We start from the raw sequence: 18,674 nt of genomic DNA, 5'->3' as shown, positions 1-18,674 counted from the left end.
TGTGTGTGTGTGTGTGTGTGTGTGTGTGTGTGTGTGTGTGTGTGTGTACGGGGGCCACCCCGGGCAAGCCTGGGCATCCTGGAGGCCAGGGTGCAGGCAGGTGCCCCCTCCTCCCAGCCCTCCACCACTCTACTGGGAACCAGAGTTAGAGGCTCACTGACCGCCCCCGCACTGTTCCCGACACACGACACACGTGGGCCCCGCGGCAAGGGCCGCTCCTTGTGTGTGCGTGTGTGTCAGGGCCGCTCCGGTGTCAGGGTGAGGTGGGGAGGCCTTCCCGCCACGCCAAGCAAACTCCTCCGCAGCGCTCACCGCCTCCACAGGGACGCTACTTATCCCCGGGGCAGGGGCGTTGGCTGTTTGATTCCTTCCCAGCCTGCCGTGAAGGGCGGTGACTGGTGCAGGGCAGACCTCAACCCAGGTGTCTTGAGGGGAGGAGGGAAGAAACAAATGCACCCAAGCCCAGGGGAGGCGGGAGGACGGCGGCTCAGCTGAGACTGGCCAGTGAGGGCGGGAGAGGTGCCAAAGGCAACCAGCTGGGTGCTGCACCTTGGGCTCAGGCGGGCGAGGTGGCGGGCAGGCTTCCTCCCGTCGGTGACAAGCAGGGGCCGGGGGCGGGCGGGGCTGGGCGGGAGGGGACGGCAGGGACGCCGAGGTGTGGCCAGGGCCAGGGGTCCCTTAGCAGAGACCCCTCCTGACAGTGGGCGCTGCAGTGGGTTCTCTGCCCCCGTGCCTCAGCGCCCTCATCTACAGGGTGGGCAGCCATCGCCAGGATAACAACGTTCACCCCGAGGGTGGCATGGGACACCTGCCCGGGTCAGCACGGCGTCACTGCCGCTTGGCGTCCTCCACTCCCGTCCCCGGGCAGCACACTCGGGGTGGGGGCAGGGCCGGCCTCCCGCCCCGGCGGGAGTCTAGATACTCATTTCTCTTTAATACAGGGAAGCCCCAAGTCCCCTGCTTCGGCGGGAGACGAATCCTCGTGTCCTTGGCTGCAAGCAGTCAAATTAGGAAAATCACTTTCTAAGTAATTTTATGGCACTAATGAACCTCTGATGGCGGGCAGGGGAGGTTGCACGGAGCTCTCAGGACAGACGCTGTTGAGGATGAACGATAATTGGGGATTTGCTGGGGATAAATCTCGGCAAATTAAACTTTTTTAAGTACGGTCTATAAACCAGGTCGGGTGACAGACGCCCCCCCCCCCCCCCGCCGCCCTGTCACCTAGTATGGGGGTGGGGGGACGCTGTCGGGGAGAGGCAAGGACAAGCGTGACCCCTGCTGGGCCTGAGGCCCCAACTGCAGACATGCACAGACGGCAAGGGACACACAGGCCAAGGTACACACCTACACGCAATGCCACGTGGCCAGACACACACGCACACGTACTGCAGAATCACAGTTGTACATGTACAGATGCACCCGTGCCACGTCCAGTCACAGGCTCCCAGATGGACACTTACATGCAGACACACACGTGTGGCACACACCCACCTGCTACAAACACAGACACATCCGGGCACCTCCAGACAGACATGCGAGAGGACAAGACCCAGACACACATACAGACGGCCAGAGAGAAACACGTAACGCTTCTACGCGTAGGCGTGCAGCCGCATGGCCACACAGAGACACCGCCTCAAGGCACGTGCATGTGACCGACATATGTCAACACACAGGGGTACACAACACACACTCCCCTTTCACTGAGAGCCACACACAGACACGGCCCCCAACCTGAGTGGCACCCTCAGGTGTGTCTGAGGCCTCCACAGTGAAATCTGGGTCTAGAGGCAGGACTGCAGCCGCCCTGAGCTCAGCCCAGCTGGCCTCCAAACCCCAGCCCCCTGGCTCCTGGCAGAGCCGCCTGCCTGCCCCCAGCCCCGAGCCGCTGCCTGCTGGGCAAGGGTCCTCCGGGCCCATTTCCATTCCTCCAGCTGCAGGGGCAGCCCCACCTGCGACCATGCCAACTGGGCAAGAGTGCCACCAGGGCCGGGTTGACCACGCATGCCCTGCAGTGCTGGCCGGCACACGTCAGGGACCTGCAGACACATCTGCTCACGCCAGGGCCTGGTGCGCACACGCAGGCTGCCGCAGACATGGCTCAGGAACCCCACGGCTGAGCAGCAGGCTGGGCCCCTGCCCGCCACCATCTGTCACTCCTGTGCAGCGGCGGTACGGAGCTAAGCTGCAAGCAGCTGGCATGTTAATTACAGGTTCTTCTCCAGGAAACATTCAAAGCAGCGTTCTGGGGAGAAACCACGAATGACACATGGTGATTTGGAAGCAGAAGGGCCGCCCAGCAGCTCTGGCAAGGAGACTTGGGGCAGGGAGACCCCAGCTGCCCCGGGCATCTCAGAGCCAGCGGGAGGCTCCACACAAGGCGTCCCTGGGCCCAGCCTCTCGGGACTCCTGGACCCTCGGGCCGATGCAGGCCGGTGGGTGTTCTGGCTCCCATTACCGTGCCAGCTCGCCCCCATGCCGACCTGCGCCACACTGCCCACCATCTCCCACAGCCCTGGTCCTGGCCCAGCTCCTGGCTGGAATGTCACTGCCAACACAGTCAGCTCCAGGGGATGCTGGTGTGTCAGGTCCGCCCAGGCCCACGGGAGGAAGGGACAGCACGGGCCACCAACCATGACTGTGACCACAGATGAGAGCACCAAGGCTGCCCAAGGAGGGCAGAGGCCTCCCCAGGGAGACACCCCTTGGTGGTACCCGGGACCACCACCCAGAAGTGTCCAGCCCCCCCAGGTCAAAGGCTCGCAGACGCTATGGCCTGGCCCGGGCTTAGAGGCAGAAGGCAGAGCTGCCTGGGCCAGCGGACCCTGGGGGTCGGGGAGCTGGGGGAGAGGACGGCCAGGGATCCATGGCTGTCCCTGCCACCCGGGGAATTAATGGGTTAATTACACACCCTATAAAAAGCCCCCGTGATTTAGAGAGGCTGCCTGTCAAACCCTGGAACTCTGGAACTCGCAGTAAATCAGGGGCTGCGGGGATGAGGCGGGCGGAGCCCAGGCCCCTGCCCTCCAACGAGCCAAAACGGCTGTAAATCCGCAGAAATGGCTTTTACGGAGCTCTGGGTTTATGGTGTCATTAACAGTCCTCCTGATACTTAAGAGGAAATGAAATGAAGTCGTGAGGAGGGGGCTGGGGGACAGGGACGGGACCCCCCTTGGCTGGAGTATCAGGCGGCAGCAGGCCGTCCCCCTCCTGCCCTTGGGCCCCAGATGACAGCCAAGGGGCTGGCGCCTCATGCCCCGGTCCAGACTCTCCGGCCCGGCCGAGTATGGTCCAGGAGATGGTGTCAGGGCGCTGGGGGGCAGCTGCTCCACGGGTGGGACCCCTGACACCAAGCGCTGCCCCACAGGACCCAGAGGCAGAGTGTCCGGCCCACCCACACTCCTCGCAGGCCAGGACCCCAGGCGGGATGCTCCCTTGCCGCCTCTGCCCACTCTGGCCCCACCCCCAACCTGCACCAACCCCCTCCAGCCTGGGGGCAGCGCCTGGCACAGTCGGGACTCCTGAGGGCCGGGGTGCGGGGAGCAGACAGCAGAAGCAGGGCGGGAGACTTACGGAGTAACCTCTGCCTGAGACCGCCTGCGCCGAGCTCTGCAGGGAAGGAAGAAGGACAGTCAGGAACCGGGGGCAGCCCCTGATGGCCACCCTCTCCTCCGAGGACCTGAGCGGGCAGAGACCGGCAGCCCCCTCCGGGGTCTTTGCTGGAACTCTGGCCTGGGGCCACGCCGAGCACCATGGAGCCCAGATCAGCCTGGGGCCTGGCTTGAAGACCCACACCAGGAGCCTTCCACCCCCAGACCTGGAGATGTGGTCCAGCCCAGCGGGGTCTCCCCACGTGCCTCGGGGATGGGCTCAGCCCTTGGCCAGATCTCAGCCCCTCCCAGAGGACCAACCCCACCTTTCCACACGGGGTTCTGGGCCAGGGGTCGACCCCCTCTCTGTGCTCAGGTCGACCTTTCCCTCACCACCCACGAGCCTCCCAGGTCACAGGGTCCAGCGGGAAGCCTTCCTGGGGGAGGAGCTGGGGCCTCAGATGTCAAGATGTGGGGGTCAGCTGTGGCCTGGAGGCTGGCAGCCACCCCAGAGGTCCTGTGAGGGCGACCCCAGCGATGCTTGATGGCGCTCCCTCTGGTTCAAAAGGGCATTTCGGATCTGACGGGAGAGACCAGTCAAGTGCATTTCACCAGCTCCCCAGGGCTGGCGGTGGTCACCAGGGCTGAGCCCTGAGGTCCAGGAGGACAGGACATGGTGACCGGGCAGGTGTGTGTGCGGGGGACATTGGCGCAGTCAGCGAGGGTGGGCTTGTCTGAGGTTTGTGGGACCCACAGAGCAGGGTCCAGCCCGCACTGAGGTCCAGATGCCAAGATTCTTCTGGGAGGGGTGACCACTGCAGCCTGGACCACTCTGCTCTGCTCAGCTGAGGCCAGGCCACCCCTCCCCTCCCCAGGCAGACCCTGGCGGCCCGGGCCAGCCCCTGGGGTCTGCCAGGCCGAGCTCACCGCAGTGGGGGTCCCTCACCACCAGGGCTGGCCCAGTCCCAGACCCTGCGGATGGGGGTGGGGAGGGTGCCACAATTGCCCCCAAGCTTGCGCCCTCACGCCGCCGGCGCTGTGCTCAGAATCGGTCTCCGTTCATTTACCCCGGCTGGCAATTAGAGGAGTTCGAACTAGGGCAGCCCCCGCGGCCCCAGACAATTACCAGCCTATTTTCCCATCTTGTGGCAACAAGATCGGAGCCGGCAATTAGGCCCTCCTCCCGGCCTCCCGTGCCCGCCCTCCCCCAGCCCCCATTTAAATGATAATGAGAGACGGCTCATTCCATTTAGCCCTGCAGAAAACCCAGCTCTGCTCTGCCGCCACTTCTGCAGCTGGGGGTCAAGAAGACAAAGGCCGCTTCCCGGAGCAGCGCCTCCTCCTGGGGCCCCTTCTGCCTGAGTCCTCCCTCCCCCTGGGGCCCCTCTGTCCCCACCCCTAGCCCTTACATCACCTGCCCATCCCCTTCTCCATGGTCCAGGGAGACCTGGGGGCCCTGGAGGGCTACCCAGCACCCCCACTGTGGTGGGCCAAATCCCAGCGGGAGCTCCTGTGTGTTGCCTGCCCGGGTCATCTGCACACTGGGCCCCAAGAACACCCACCCCGGGACCTGAGCTCAGGGAGCCGTCTTTTAGGCAGGACACCGAAGGGTGTCCCCAGACCCGGGCCAGCTTGTGCCTCGGCGGCGCACCCTCCCCTCCGCGTGGCCCCCAGTGGCTGCCTCAGCAGAGAGCTGGACTGCTGGACACCCACGCCACTGCCAGCCCGAGCTGACAGGCTGGTCCGCCTGGGCAGGTGGGAGTGCTTCCAGCTTGTTCCCTGCAGTTCCAGACCGACTCACCGGGCCAGGGACACTCCCCCTGCCCTTCTTAATAAACACATCTGTGGGAGTCATTCCCCATCCACATCCCTGCCGGCTGCCAGCCTGGCACCAACCCCGAGCCTGCCCCCAGCGGGATGCAGGACCTGCACCCCAGCACGGTCGCCTCCGTGGGCCCCTGCCAGTGCCTCATGGTTGCTCCTCATTTAAATCCCCCCTAACGGGGAAGCCCTAATTAGTGAAAAATCATGTTTTAATGAAGGCAGATGCTAACTGTGAGCACAAAACCCTCAGCTGAGACTCTGGGCCCCTAAGCAAACGGCTTGCAGCGTCTGAAGGTTGGGGGCTGGTCTGGCAGTCGCCCCAGGGACCCAGAAATGCTCCGGTGAGCCGCTGGGCTACTCACGTCACTGAGCTGGTCCCGAGAACTGCTCCTCCGGGAGCTGGTGGCTTCTCGGACGCTGTCGCCGTCACTGTTGTGGTCGCCCCCTCTGGACACTGTGACCTTCATCTGGGGAACGGGAGAGACGGGCTCAGCAAACACCCTGCAGGGTGGGGCCGGGGCACAGCCAGGCTCGGCCTCCTCCCCGCTCCGCGACCCCCTCCCCGCTCCGCGACCCGGTCCCTCTGGGCTGAAGCCTGGGGCGGGGGCGCCAGGGGTACAGCCAAACATTTACAACCCACTACCGCCCATTCCTACCCAGAGTGGAAAAGAGATGCCTCAGAGAGCAAAGGGCGGGCACTCAGCAGCATAAACTGCTACCAGCTCTGTCTGTCCTTTCCTCCCGCTGGCCCAGTGGACGGCTGTAAAGAGTCCCGGATGGCGAGCGGGCCAATGGGCCGCCCTGCCCTTTTCCACTCCACCAGGGCCGGTCATGGGGCGTCAAGACAGGCCGGCGGCAATTCACCCCCGCTCCCGGCATGCACGTCACTCCCGGGCCTCTTCAGTCCTCACCACAACCCAAGGTGGGCAGTCAGGGCTGCAAGGTCTGCAGAGCCACTCCCCGCTCTGTGTCCTAGGGCCATTACTCAACCTCTCTGTGCCTCAGTTCTGTCATCTGCAGAACGAAGCAAGTAGTACTCACTAGGACAGGTGCTGCCATGTCATATAACTGCCAGAATTTCTGTAGACCTGGCGGGCCCTCAGCTCTTTGCTCCTCACACAAAAGCCCTGTTAGATGCTCTGTGCCCACTTTACAGACGAGGAAACCAAGGCCTAGAGAGGTTAAGTGACAGTGTGGAAAGTGGACCCAGAATCCTGCTTGCATCTTTCTTTTTACTCGGAAATAGTTTCAAACCTCACAAAACTGTGGGGCAGGGATGCACATCACAGCCCCAGACCTCCACCCTCCCTGGCCCAGGAAGTCACCACCCCTGAACCAGGCCAGCCTCCACCCATGTCTTGCCAGCTCCTGGTGCCCTCCTGGCAGGACCCACTGAGCTCGGCCATCCCACCACCTCCCGGTCTCTCCAGCCTCCCTGTGTTGGAACATTCCCACAGCTTCGTCTGGACACACACCGACAGCCCAAACCTTCGTCTGCGTGTCTGACGTCTCCTAGCAGCACACCGAGGCCGTGGTTTTCGGCCTGCACGCTGCCTAGCGCCCGATGACCCCTGCTCCAGGGGCGGCCCCTGTCCCTGTGGGGCAGCTTGGGGGCCGTGCAGGGCGTGCGAACGTCCTGCCCTCCTATCCACCCCCAGGCCTCCCAGCCCAGTGCACAAGCTCGCGGAGCTCAGGAGTGCTCAGAACCTGCACCACGATGGGGTCAGGCAGGCCCCGTCCTCCACACCCAGCCGTTTTGTCATAAGCATCCTTCAGCCCCGGAGACCCCAGGCAGGGCGGAAGGTCAGGACGGGTCAGCAGGGTGCACCAGCTATGCTCTGGAATATTCTCGAGTCCCCAGGAAACCCCTTATGGCCTGCGCCCTTCTTCCTGCAGAGCCCAGGGTGGGCTCAGCCAGAAGCTTCTCTCGAGGCAGCCCCTCAGAACCCCTGCTCCCCAGGGCCAACCGAAGCCCTGAGATGGGGCACAACTCCCCAAAGCCACAGGCCCCTACGTTGTGCAGCCAGCAGAGTGTAATGACAAACACAGAACCAGTGACCACCCACAGCCCGGGCCCTGGGTGCAAGGACCCAGGGGAGGGCAGCCCCTCTTGGGAAGCTGGAACAGCCACAGCCGGGGGAGCCCACGCCTCAATACCACCCTCGCTCCCCACGGCAGGCCCAGGGTGGGGTTCCAGTCCTCGCCCAGGCAGGAGCACCCCCGCCTCACTAGCTCCATCGTGCCCAGCCAAGCGGTGAACGCGCAGCCCCTGGGCCAGCGCTGCCTCTTCTGACTGTGCTCGCGCTTGTCTCCTCATCTGTGAAATGGGGGTGCCGAGAGCTGCACAGGCACTATGGGGGTAAGAGGCTCTGCTTGTGAGCCGGAACCCTTCTCCAGCACCGAGAAGCCACCAGGTGTCCCTGCTGCCCCCAGTGGGCTCTAACTGCCCCGCAGGGATGGGCCTTTCTTGCCTCTGGACCCCGTGACAGGTCTCACCAAAAGGAGGGAATATGGGAGCCTGGGGGACCTTCCTCACTGCCTTGCTGGTGGGGAACCTCTGCAAGAAAACAAACGCCCTAGTCCAGTGGTTTTCAAAGTGGGGTCCCTGGACCTGCAGCGGCGGGACCCAGGAGCTCGTTAGTGCAAGTGCGCACTTTCAGGCCCCACCGCAGACCCGCTGCACCATCAGGCCTCGGGGGGATTCTGCTGCGGCCCCAGTTGGGACTCACAGCTCTGATCATTAGTAATCACCCCCATGAGCCCCACATTCACTGCTGGGGGACAGTATTTTGGGTTGGGCTCGGAGCAGGGTCCCTGCCCAAGAAGAGGAAGGCTGGACCCAGGGACACTGCAAGGACAGGGAAGGCCTGGCGCAGGGCCGCTGTGCACAGTTGTGCAGGTTGCCCACTGCACAAGGACACCCAACGAAGCGGGAGGGGAGCAGAGGCTGAAGAACAACCCCACCGCCGAGATGTGAGGAGGGAGGGTGCCACATTCCACATCCTGCATTCACACGAGTTGTCTCCTCTCTAAGCCGGGCCTCAGAGAGGATGCCCTATCCTGACTCCTCGGTGGTGCCCTGCAGAGGGGGGCAGGCTGGGGTCTGTCATCCTTCCTCAGGCAGTTGGTTTTAGCTCTGAAAGCCCCATTTCCCAGAAAATCCTGTAAAACTGAGTCCTGTGCCCTGGGAACCACCCCAACCGTGGACTGGGACGGCTGGTCACCTTCTCTTCCTAGGCCAGGACCCCAAACAGCCCAAGCTCGGGTCTGGCTGTCCTGTAGCCCTGTCTGCTTCCTAGCGGCTCAGAAATGCTGCTAGCCAGCTACGCCAGAAGGCCAGGGATGCCATGCCTCCATTTCTAGCTGGAGCTGGAGAGATAACATCAGATTCCCTGGGCACTGATTGTCCTGGGAGGGCCGCTGGGAGGCCCTGTGCCTGTGCCCACCCCTGGGCCTTGTGGTCTATCCATCTGCCCATCCATCCATCCTTTATTCATCCATCCTCCCTTCCACCTATCCACCCATCTAGCCACCCACTCATCCATCCATCCATCCATCCATTCACCCTTCTACCTATCCACCCATCTACTCACCCACGCATCCATCCATCCATCTATCCACCCATCTACCTGTCCACTCATTCATCCATCTGCCCACCCATCCATCCACCATCCATTCACCTATCTATCCATCTATCCATTCATCCACCCGTCGTCCACCCATCCATCCATCCACCCACCCAAGGCTTACCAAGTGCCTATGAGCTGGCTCTGTTCTGGGCAATGAACACAAACAGACACAAGCCCCGCCCCCCTGAAGCCCACAAAGAGGCCAGCACACGGTAGGCAATGGCCACAGGTGCTTTGAAAGGACTACGGCAAAGAAGAGCAAAGAAGGGTCGCCAGGGAGGGCCTCACTGAGAACGTGACACTCTGAAAGGTGAGGAGGTGGGTCACGAGGCTATCGGGAAGGGTAGGGGACGGCACTGCTGGGAGCAACGAGGCTTTCCTCGAGGTGTGCAAAATTCCTGAACACACAACAATCGGCTCGTGCAAGGTGGCACACCACCAGAACGTGTCCTCAGGCTGGCGGGGCCAGCACTCCCCTTTAGACGGGTGGATATGTGGAAGCAGGGCATTGCTCTCCAGCTGGCAGGGTCAGGTCACAGCCCTCAGAAGGGTGGGGAGAGGACACCACCCTCGGACTGAGGCACCCCAGGAGCACCTGGGGTCCTGGGCTTTCTGGCCAGCAGGGCTCCCCTGGGGAGACCCGCCCTGGGGTCTGTGGCGCATCCCAGGAGGAAGCGTCTGTCTCCCGGGCCGGCCGCCAAGCGCACTTGGCCACAGGGAGGCAGCATGTGGTTCCACTTGGTGATCAGACCCCCAGAGTGTGGGGAGTGGGCGGCCAGTCCAGGGGGTGCGGCTGAGAAGGGGCTCAAGAGGTGGGACCCAGCGGTGTCCCCAGGCTGCCCCTCAAGCTTCACACCAGGTGGCTTCCCCCCTGGTGGGGGGAGGAAACGCCCTGGGCCTGGGATGCCCTGGGGCTGGCTGGGGGCACCCGGCACCCCTCTCTCCAGCAGTGAGCAGGCTCACGAGGACTCCAGACCCTTCACAGACCAGCGCCCACCAGAGCACACAGATACGAGGGCGACTGAGAGCCCCTGGACGGCCCCGCGTGAACCCACCCCGGCCTCTCCTGCCCACATCCCGACCATCGCCCACCTGCTCCTGACACCTGCCCGGCGTCCTGCACGCACACCACCCTGCCAAGACCCTCGGCTGAAGCAGGGCGCACACAGGGCCCCCGCGACCCGTGGAGCCCTGCCGCGCAGACGGAGCAGAGGCGCCCTCCCTCCGCACACCCGACTGCTGTGCGCACGCAGATGCACGCGCCACCTCTGGCGACAGTGGGGTGGCGGCCCTGGAGCTGTGCAGTGCACAACCCGGACAGCCACACGCGACAGCCCCTGCAGGAGCTCACGCCCCACCAGACGGTTCTGCCCGCAGACGAGCGCCAGCCCGTGGAGCTCGCAGGAGTGCACACGAGCACACACACTCCTCCCTGCCCCTCAGGGGTGGGAGGTGCCCTCTGACCCACGGCTGGTCTGCACTGGCCTCCAGGATAAGGAGAGACCCACTTGGCCTCCACACCTGCGGGCCTGGGAGGGGAAGGGGTGGAGGATGGCCTAGTGCAGACCCTGGGGAACCCTGAGAAGGGGGCTGCGGCTGAGGCCACCCAGTCTCCTTCAAACCAGTCGGGGGACAGGCTCTGGGGGGGTGGGGCAAGGGTCAGGCACATCCCAGCGAGAAGGGAGTCAGGAACAGTGCCGCCATGGCCAACTCCACTACACCCTTGCAGAAACAGGCTCACGACAGCCCAGGCACCCCATCCCGTGTCCACTCAGCGAACACGCACAAACACGCATGTGCACACTCCCGGCCTCTCCGTGCCGGGGTCACATGGCAACCCAGGCCTGCAGCGGAGGCCCCTCCTCCTTCACTCCCCACTCCTCCCAGCACCCCGATTTCCTCTCAGGGACCAACCCCTGTGCAAACCAAGCGCTCCTGGGCCCCCCAGGTGACTCCCCTGGGCACCTCAAGGACGTCTGGGCAGCCATAGGTCAAGCCCATGGCCCTGACTGGCCCCCGCGGGCTGGACTGGGAGGCCGAGCTGCGCTCATCCGTGAGAACCCATCTGCCTTCTCGCCCCCACTCGCGGCCCCTGCTCGTTCCAGCCGATCCCCAGTGTCCAGTGCGCTCTGTGGGCTCCGAAGCCTTCCATGATCCCTCGGAGCAGGTGCCCGGCACAGCTAAGTGGGGGGCGACAGCCTGTCCGGTCCACCTGAAGCCTGGACTGCAGCCGGGTCCGAGGCCCAGGCTGTGCCGGGGATGCGGCCCCCCTCCCCATGGTGCCCCGCCCCCTAGCCCCTCTGTCACCCCCGCTACATCAGTGCCCCAGGGCTGTAAACCCCAAGTTCTGCCCAGGAAGCCCCTTGCCGCCCAGACTACTTGCTCTGTACCCCGTTCCCCGTCGCTCAGGGGGCCACCTGACCCCACTGAACCTGCACCCCCTCCGGCCTGGCACGTGACAGCAGTGAGGACATCACATACTTTACTCTGTTCAGCCCCCCGCCCCCGCCCTCCGAGCTCCACGTCTGTGCTCCACCTCCCACTCTGGGAAGCCTGGGCTTTGGGCAGGGCCATAGGGCAAGGCTGGCCCAGGGAGGGGCCCTTCTCACAGACCGTGCAAACACACCCACGAGGGGGCTGGTGGGCGAGTCCGACGCTGGGGTGGGCGAGGAAGGTCAGGGCCCCGGCCCCACCCGACAAGGCGGCCTGCACGGCCTCTCCTCCGCATGCGCACAGCACCCCTCCCCAGCTCCGCGTGGAGGACGGTCACCCCAAGTGCAGCATTGCAGGCTGGCGTCCGCGACTGACAGCAGCGCCTGCTGGTGAAGTGTGGTACTGCAGCCGCCGGGTGACCCGGGGAAGCGGGAGGGAGGGGGCCGGTTCTCCGGGCTGCGAAGGGGTGGAGGCTCCAGAACCGTGGAGTCAGCCCCAAGGAGCCCCGGCTCTGGGCGTAGGCCCTGCTTCTCCCAGGATCCTTCCCGACGCTCCCTCCACTCCTGCGTCACCAGGTGTCCCTCTGAGAGCGAAGCAGGGTCGCTGGACCGCGAGTGCCCAATAGGCAGGGGCTGTCCTAAGTCCCCACTACCTGGCATGGGGCCCGGCACAGTGGGGAGGGTCCCACGGCCAGCACAGGGTCAGCGAGCGAGCTGCTGCCCTCGGAGGCTGGCCACCCCTCCCGCTGCTCCACGTCCTTCCCCAGGACTCGGCCGGGTGGACAGATGGACAGATGGGTGACTGATGGATGGATGGACAGATGGGGGATGGAGACGTGCAACAGACTGTATACGGGATGCTGGCTGAGTTGAGGCTACACCCCGAGGAGCCAGCAGGCTCTGGGAGCTCTGTGTAAGCAAGTGCATGTGAGTGTCCGCGACGCCCTGAGTGTGGTCCCTCTTGCTGGGGGACAGGGGTGGTGTGCCGTGTCCTGCCCCCAGTCGTGCCAGTGGACTCTGGGTGTGTGTGCCACCAGAGCAGGGTCCTCTGGGCTCCATCTCACCTTCACTCAGCCTGCTCCACTGCTGGCCCCATCTGTCTGCTAAGTCAGGCCGCAAGCACCTCCCCGCAGCCGCCCAGCCCTCCTCCAGTGTGAATTTTGAAAAACATAACTCAGCTCACGTCACTGCGCAGCATAAAACCCCCAAGTGGCCCCTCTGTGGGCAAGTGGCATTCACACTTGCCCAGGCCCTGCGCCACCCCCATCCCAGGGTACTGGCCAGCTGGCTCTGTCACTCGGGCCTCAGCCCGGGTCACCTCCTGGGTGAGGTCGCCCCGATCCCCTGGTCTAAAGCAGCCCCCTTCTGTTTCCAGGCAGGCCTGTTGTCACCCCCAAATCTCCCCACTCCTGTCACGCCTGTCTGGAACTCCAACGGGTGTCGTAGTCACCGAGGCATTCCCGGGCCCAGACAGGGACTGACAACAGAGCCCAAAGAAGTACACGCCGAACGGGCTGTGACAGCACGGCGGGCCGGGGGCGTGGGGTGGGTGCCGGCCGCGCCCAGGCGTCCACTCCCCTCCGCCCTCCTCTCAACAGCGCCCCTCAGCAAGTCCCCCATGCTCCATCCACGTGAGGGTCCCGTCTGGGGTGGGGGCCCATGTTGCAGGCCCCGGGCACAGGCGCCAAAGCCGCGGAAAGGCCAAGCACACTGCCCTTAGGCCCTGCCTGGCCGCCGGATTGCCCCTGCAGGATGGGGCCAGGTGAGCCTGCCAAGGAGGCCAAAGCTGAGCCTCGCCCGGCCAGGCCTCACCCAGGAGGCAGGAGGAACCCTTCTACAGGGAATAACGATAAAGCAGCAACCACGGTAAGCGCAGCAAACGAGCGGGTCTAGCACGGACCGTGCACGCCAACTCAGCTTTTCATCTCAGCACCCTGAGGCGCATGCAGTATTGACAGCCCCACTTTACACACGAGGAAACAGGCCATCTGAAAGGAGGAGCCCTGCCTGGGGCCACTGCAGAGCCCGGGCGCCTAACCCTGGAACTGCACCTCCGCGTGTGTGGTCCCAGCCAGGCTGGCGCAGAGCCCACGATGACGATGATGACGGCATGATGGGGGGGGGGGGGGGGGGAGAGGATGAAGAACGACCCAGGAAAGCCCCCCGCGGCTGCCCGTCCCCATCCCCACAAGCTGCAGCCCGGGCCTCAGAACAGGTGGAGGTGGGAGAAACCATGCACATTAAAGGAGCCAGGCATTTACAGCAGCTAGCCAGGACCCAGAATGGTTCTGACTTTAAATTGACTCACCGAAAACCCTTAGGGAGGGGTGTCATTACCCCACTGTACAGATGAGAAAACTGAGGCACCAAGGGGTAGTCACCTGCCCAAGGCCACACCGCTAGTAGGTGTCAGAGCTTATTCCCCACCACAATGCTCATCTGCCAGAGGCCAGGTGTGAATCTTCTGGAAGGACTCTACCTGGCCCAGTCTGGAAACTGTCTTGTAAGTGATCAGAAACACCCCTAAACAAACTGGCAAACAAATGTGGGCCCGGCCGACAGGTGTGATGGTGAGGAGGACGGACGGGCCAACGTGGGGTGCGCCCAGGACTCTGCAACTCTCTGTCTCACTCTCGGCGTTTACCGAGGCTTCAGGGGCCCAGCCCTCTGCCAGCCTCGGGGTTACCAGGCCTGGTGGAGGGGTGCAGATGAGAAACGGGTCATCACCACACCGCAGAAGGGTGAGCTGAAAGAGAGGGGCACGGGGGACTTCCCTGGTGGTCCAGCGGTTAAGAATCCGCCTTCCAATGCGGGGGACGCAGCCTGGGTCCCCATTCGGGGAACTAAGACACCACATGCCGCGGGCCAACTAAGCCCGCGCGCTGCAACTAGAGAAGCCCACGTGCTGCAACGAAGGCCCAGCACAGTCAAAATAAAAATTAAAAAAAAAAAAAAAAAAAAGGGGGGGGGGGGGGGCACGGGCACAGGGGAGGGAGGGCGTATGCGGAGGGGTGGGCGGCACGGGAGCTGAGCCACAGGGTGAGTGAACTGGGAGGCAGGCTGAGGGGGGGGGAGCAGGGGGAGCTCAGGCCACATCCAGGAGCCAGGACTTCCCGAGGGTGGAGGGGACCTTCCAGAACGCTTTCAGCAAGGGAAGGGCATGCTCAAATGAGCTCCTGAGAGGAACCTCGCTGCCCGCAGACAGGCAGGGAGACGGGGGCCGGCCAGCTGCTGCTGTTGTCTTCCACGGAAAGGTCAGGGTCAAGGGCAGAGACTCTGGAGCCGAGCCACCTGGTTTGAATTCTGGCTCAGCCACTTTTCCTGCTTGTCTTGGGCAAGTTACAGAGATGCTTCCTCGTGTTGTTATTGCTGTTGCTGCTTGTTTTTTGCTTCAGTGCCCTCGTCTGAAAATGGCACTAGCAACACGCTGCCTCACAGGCGTGGTCGCTGAACAGTCCCTGGGCCGACTGTGAGGTCAGCTTCTCTTTGCTGGTGAGATGGTGGTGGGCTGGCCGTGACGGGTAGGCACGGCACCCGGTGACAAAGTCAGTTTCTTTAACAGGTGCAGGACTGTTCAGATCACCTATTTCATCTTATGTCGGTTTGGGCAAGTTGTATTTTTCAAAACATTTGTTCATTTCACCTAGGTTGTTCAATTACTGGAATAAAATCGTTTCTGCGCCATCCCTTCCACGTCTGTAGCACCTGCAGTGCTACTACCTTTTCCGTTCCTAACACTGGTAATCTGCGTTCTTTTTTGCTTGATCAGTCTTAACTAGGGAGTTCTCAATTTTGCTGATGTTCTCCAAGAAACAATTTTTGGCTTTATTTTCTCTATCGTTTGCTTCCTAGTTCACTAATTACGCTCATTTGCATTCGCCCCTTTCTTCTTTAGGATTCCTTCCTCTTCTCTTTCTAGCTTCTTCAGGTCACTGATCTTGAACCCGTCTTCTTTTGTAACACGAGCACTGAAGCTGGAGGTCTCACCCCGAACACTGCTTTAGCTGCACCCCACACATTCTATATGGTGAATTTTTGTTTCCATTTGAATTTTCTATTGAAACCCTGCTCATAAGGACAGGTAGGAGGCAGAAGCAAAGGACTGGCCTGGGTAGGGGAGTGAGCAGTGGAAGGTGGCTCCCCGTTTCTGGCCCAATCACTGGGGCAGACGCAAGGCTCCCCACTGAAGTGCGGGGAAGCTTTAGAAGAGCTGTGTTCTGGCTTGTTCTCACTCAGTGCGGGGCTGTGGCATCTGAGTGGAGGGTCTTGGCCCTGGATACACAGGCCTGGTGCTCAAGGGGAGGTTATAGGCTGACACGCGCCCGGCTTTGCGGTCCAGTGGTGAGGGGTCAAACCAAGGCTGGCTGAGCGAGAGAATGAGGAAACCAACAAGAGGAGCAAGTGTGGGGAGAAAGTGAACTTGGGAAGCTCACCTCCCCACCCTGCCGGTTCTGAGACACACTGGACCAGTCTGAGGCCAGTCTCTACTGGGAAGGGCTGCATAAGGGCAGAGTAAGATACACGCTGCCTTTCCAAGACTTGGTACAAAAATACTGGAATATCCCATTGATAATTTTCATAGTGACTACATGTTGAAACGATACTACTTAGAATATAGCCGTCCCTCGGTGTCCGTGGGGGACTGGTTCCAGGAGCCCCCTGCAGATACCGAAATCCACGGTTGCTCAGGTCCCTCATATAAAATGATGTAGCCCAGTCAGCCCCCTGCGTCCGCGGATACACAGAGCTGACGGTACATGGATCTAAAATATATTAGGATTAATTTTGTCTCTTCTCTTCATACTTGTAATGTGGCTCCTATTACAGTCCTATCAAAGAGTGTGGTGTTCCAAGCGTCACCTGCAGGGTCAGGACCTGCCTTTGACAAGGCCCCTGGGATCCCCCCAGGGGTTTGGGCGGTGCACCCCTCAGTCTCAACCTCCCCAGTCCCACCCCTGGGATAGGTTTCTTGCCAAGCCCCCCAGGCAAGGGCAGGTGGCTGGACATGGACACCATCTTCCTTAGACACCACCACCCCCGCTCTGAGAAGTTGCTAGGGGTGTCTTGCGGTCAATGCAGCCCCTGGCTGGGGGGAGGCGGGCCAGCCAGACGTCTGTGCACACCAGACACACGCTTGCCTCTCCTAACATACTGGGGGACTGAGTCACATTCCGTGTCTGCAGGGACAGAGGCTTCATGGGGCGCAGGTGATCTGCTTCAGTCGGGACGCATCCTCAGTGTCGGCGCCTTAGGTGCTGACGACGTCCTCGTGCGGGGAGCGGCCGGTCCAGGGGCCTGTCCTCCCCAGAGTGTCTCCCACGTGATGGAGTAGATCTTGTTGGGAGTGACCAGGCGTTCACATGTGGAGCACCTCTGTGCTCAGAAGAGGTGCGTGCACACGCACATGGGGAAGGCCTGCGCACGGCAGCAGACAAGCAATCCTCCCCAGGAAACTGCCAGCCGGGACTGGGCGTCCCAGGTGGACGCTGGAAGTGGCGTGTGGTCCTCTTTGAGGGCCAGGGACTCATCAGGGGTCGCCCACGCTCACCTCCCGGGGCTGCCCTGCCACCCACTGGCTGGATCCCAAGGGGTCTCCTTAGTAAGCACCTGCACAGTACGCTCCATCTCTGGCCGCTTTTGGACGGACCACCTGGTCACCCCTCCCTCTTCAACCTGGCAGCAAATCACAACCACCACTGCCCTTGCCCATCACAGGTTTAACAGGGACCAGGCACCAAGTCAGGGGCTCCTGCCCAGAAGGTGCCTGTCCCCTCCCCACAGCCCAGTCTGCAGAAGGGGAGGTGGGCTGCAGGGCCGGAGGAGAGGTCCCAGCAGAGCACTGTGCCCAGGCTCTGGTCTCCGTCCGAGGGCTCCCTGGGGCAGCATGGGGCCTCCCCCAAAGCCCCACGACACCCCCAAAGACTCACTCCAGCCCCACCCACCAGGCTGGGCTGCCCTACTCTCCCTGTGACGGGGTGGGCCACACCCCACACCCCTGGCCTCGGGGCCAGGTCAGTTGCCAGGGCCCCAACCTCTGCCACCAGGCCACGCAGAGCCCACACAGCTGTGGCCTTTGGCCAACAAGGTGAGTCATCAAATTAGAATTAGCCACCAAAGTTTCAAAACTCACTGAATCCACAGAAAACCCAGGTTTCCAGTTGTTCGCGGAAACAAAGATCTGGCCACACTGGACCTATATTTTCTCATGGCAACACGGGTCCCCCAGGACACGACACACGCAGCCCAGTCCCCTCCGTGGCCAGCGGGTGCCTCACCAAAGTGCACGTCCCTCAAGGTCCCAGCACTTTGAACCTGAGGCCAGCTGCAGCCATGCGGAGCCCCGTAGGGGTTAGAGGGCCCCTGCAGGTTCAGGCAGAAGCCAAGCCCCTTCCTCAGCAGCGATCACACAGGGAACAGCCCCACCCCAGTCACCTCGGAGCTCCCCCACAGTCGGGGCCCTTCCGGAGGGGAAGAAGGAGGGCGGCCCCAGCCGTGGTGTCCCTGTGGGCTCAGCCCTCTTCCCCACCCCCCTTCTGCCATCAGAGATGGTGCCCCGACAGTCCTGTCTCCCCCACTAAGTGGCACCCAAGCACTGCAGCCAACATGCCCAGAGCAGAAAGGCCTATAAAGGCAGCAGCTGCACCCGTCCAGTCCTGGCCTGCCTGTGCCACGCCCAGACAAGAGCACGGGGCCGGGGGCATGGGCGGTGCAGAGATGCTCACGCTGCCCCTTGGGTTGGGAGTTCAGGGCACTGGGAGGGAGGGGGTGGCCTGAAGCCTTGCCACCCTCACTGCATGACGACAGGGAACAGTGGGAATGAACGTGAAGGGTCAACAAGAAGACCTCAGAAGCGCCTTCAGTGGCATCTAGAAAAAGACCCCTTCCAGAGCCGGGGCTCCGAAACAGGACAGGTGGAGCTGATCCATCAAGGAGGCTGCCAGGGAGGCCTGGAGGGTGATTATGGCGAGCTGAGTCCCCCCAAGCCCACACCATGTGACGCAGTGAGCCAGGTCCAGGCCAGGCACCCCCTCCCCTGGCTGCTCTCCTGCAGCTCAGCCGGAATGGAATGAACGACAGGCAAGTCCAGATGTGCAGAAAACCACTTGTCAGAGTAAAGCACTTCCAGTACGACACATACTTTGTTAAATTACAAACACTGATGCTGTTATAAAAATAATGGCACAGCACTTTTTATT

At 62.5% G+C, this 18,674-nt stretch overlaps 1 protein-coding gene across 11 annotated transcripts in view; it reads right to left on the bottom strand.

The window, feature by feature from the left end:
- Positions 1-18,674, bottom strand: part of FBRSL1 (fibrosin like 1) — an 85,261-nt gene that overhangs the window by 47,576 nt on the left and 19,011 nt on the right. For 10 of the 11 annotated variants that reach the window (XM_027125198.1, XM_027125202.1, XM_027125203.1 and 7 more), the window contains exons 3-4: positions 5,780-5,884; positions 3,577-3,612 (exon numbers count right to left, since the gene is read on the bottom strand). In XM_027125198.1, coding sequence (XP_026980999.1) covers positions 3,577-3,612; positions 5,780-5,884 — 141 coding nt within the window. The remainder of the gene's footprint in view (positions 1-3,576; positions 3,613-5,779; positions 5,885-18,674) is intronic. The other variant, XM_027125201.1, reaches the window with a different exon arrangement.

This window comes from Aethalodelphis obliquidens, unplaced genomic scaffold (genome assembly GCF_003676395.1).
Source record: "Aethalodelphis obliquidens isolate GAN/ISIS:26980383/991018 unplaced genomic scaffold, ASM367639v1 scaffold28, whole genome shotgun sequence".
NCBI lineage: Eukaryota > Metazoa > Chordata > Mammalia > Artiodactyla > Delphinidae > Aethalodelphis > Aethalodelphis obliquidens.
The sequence above is the reverse complement of the archived record's forward strand: the minus strand, read 5'-3'. Positions and strand labels throughout refer to the sequence as shown.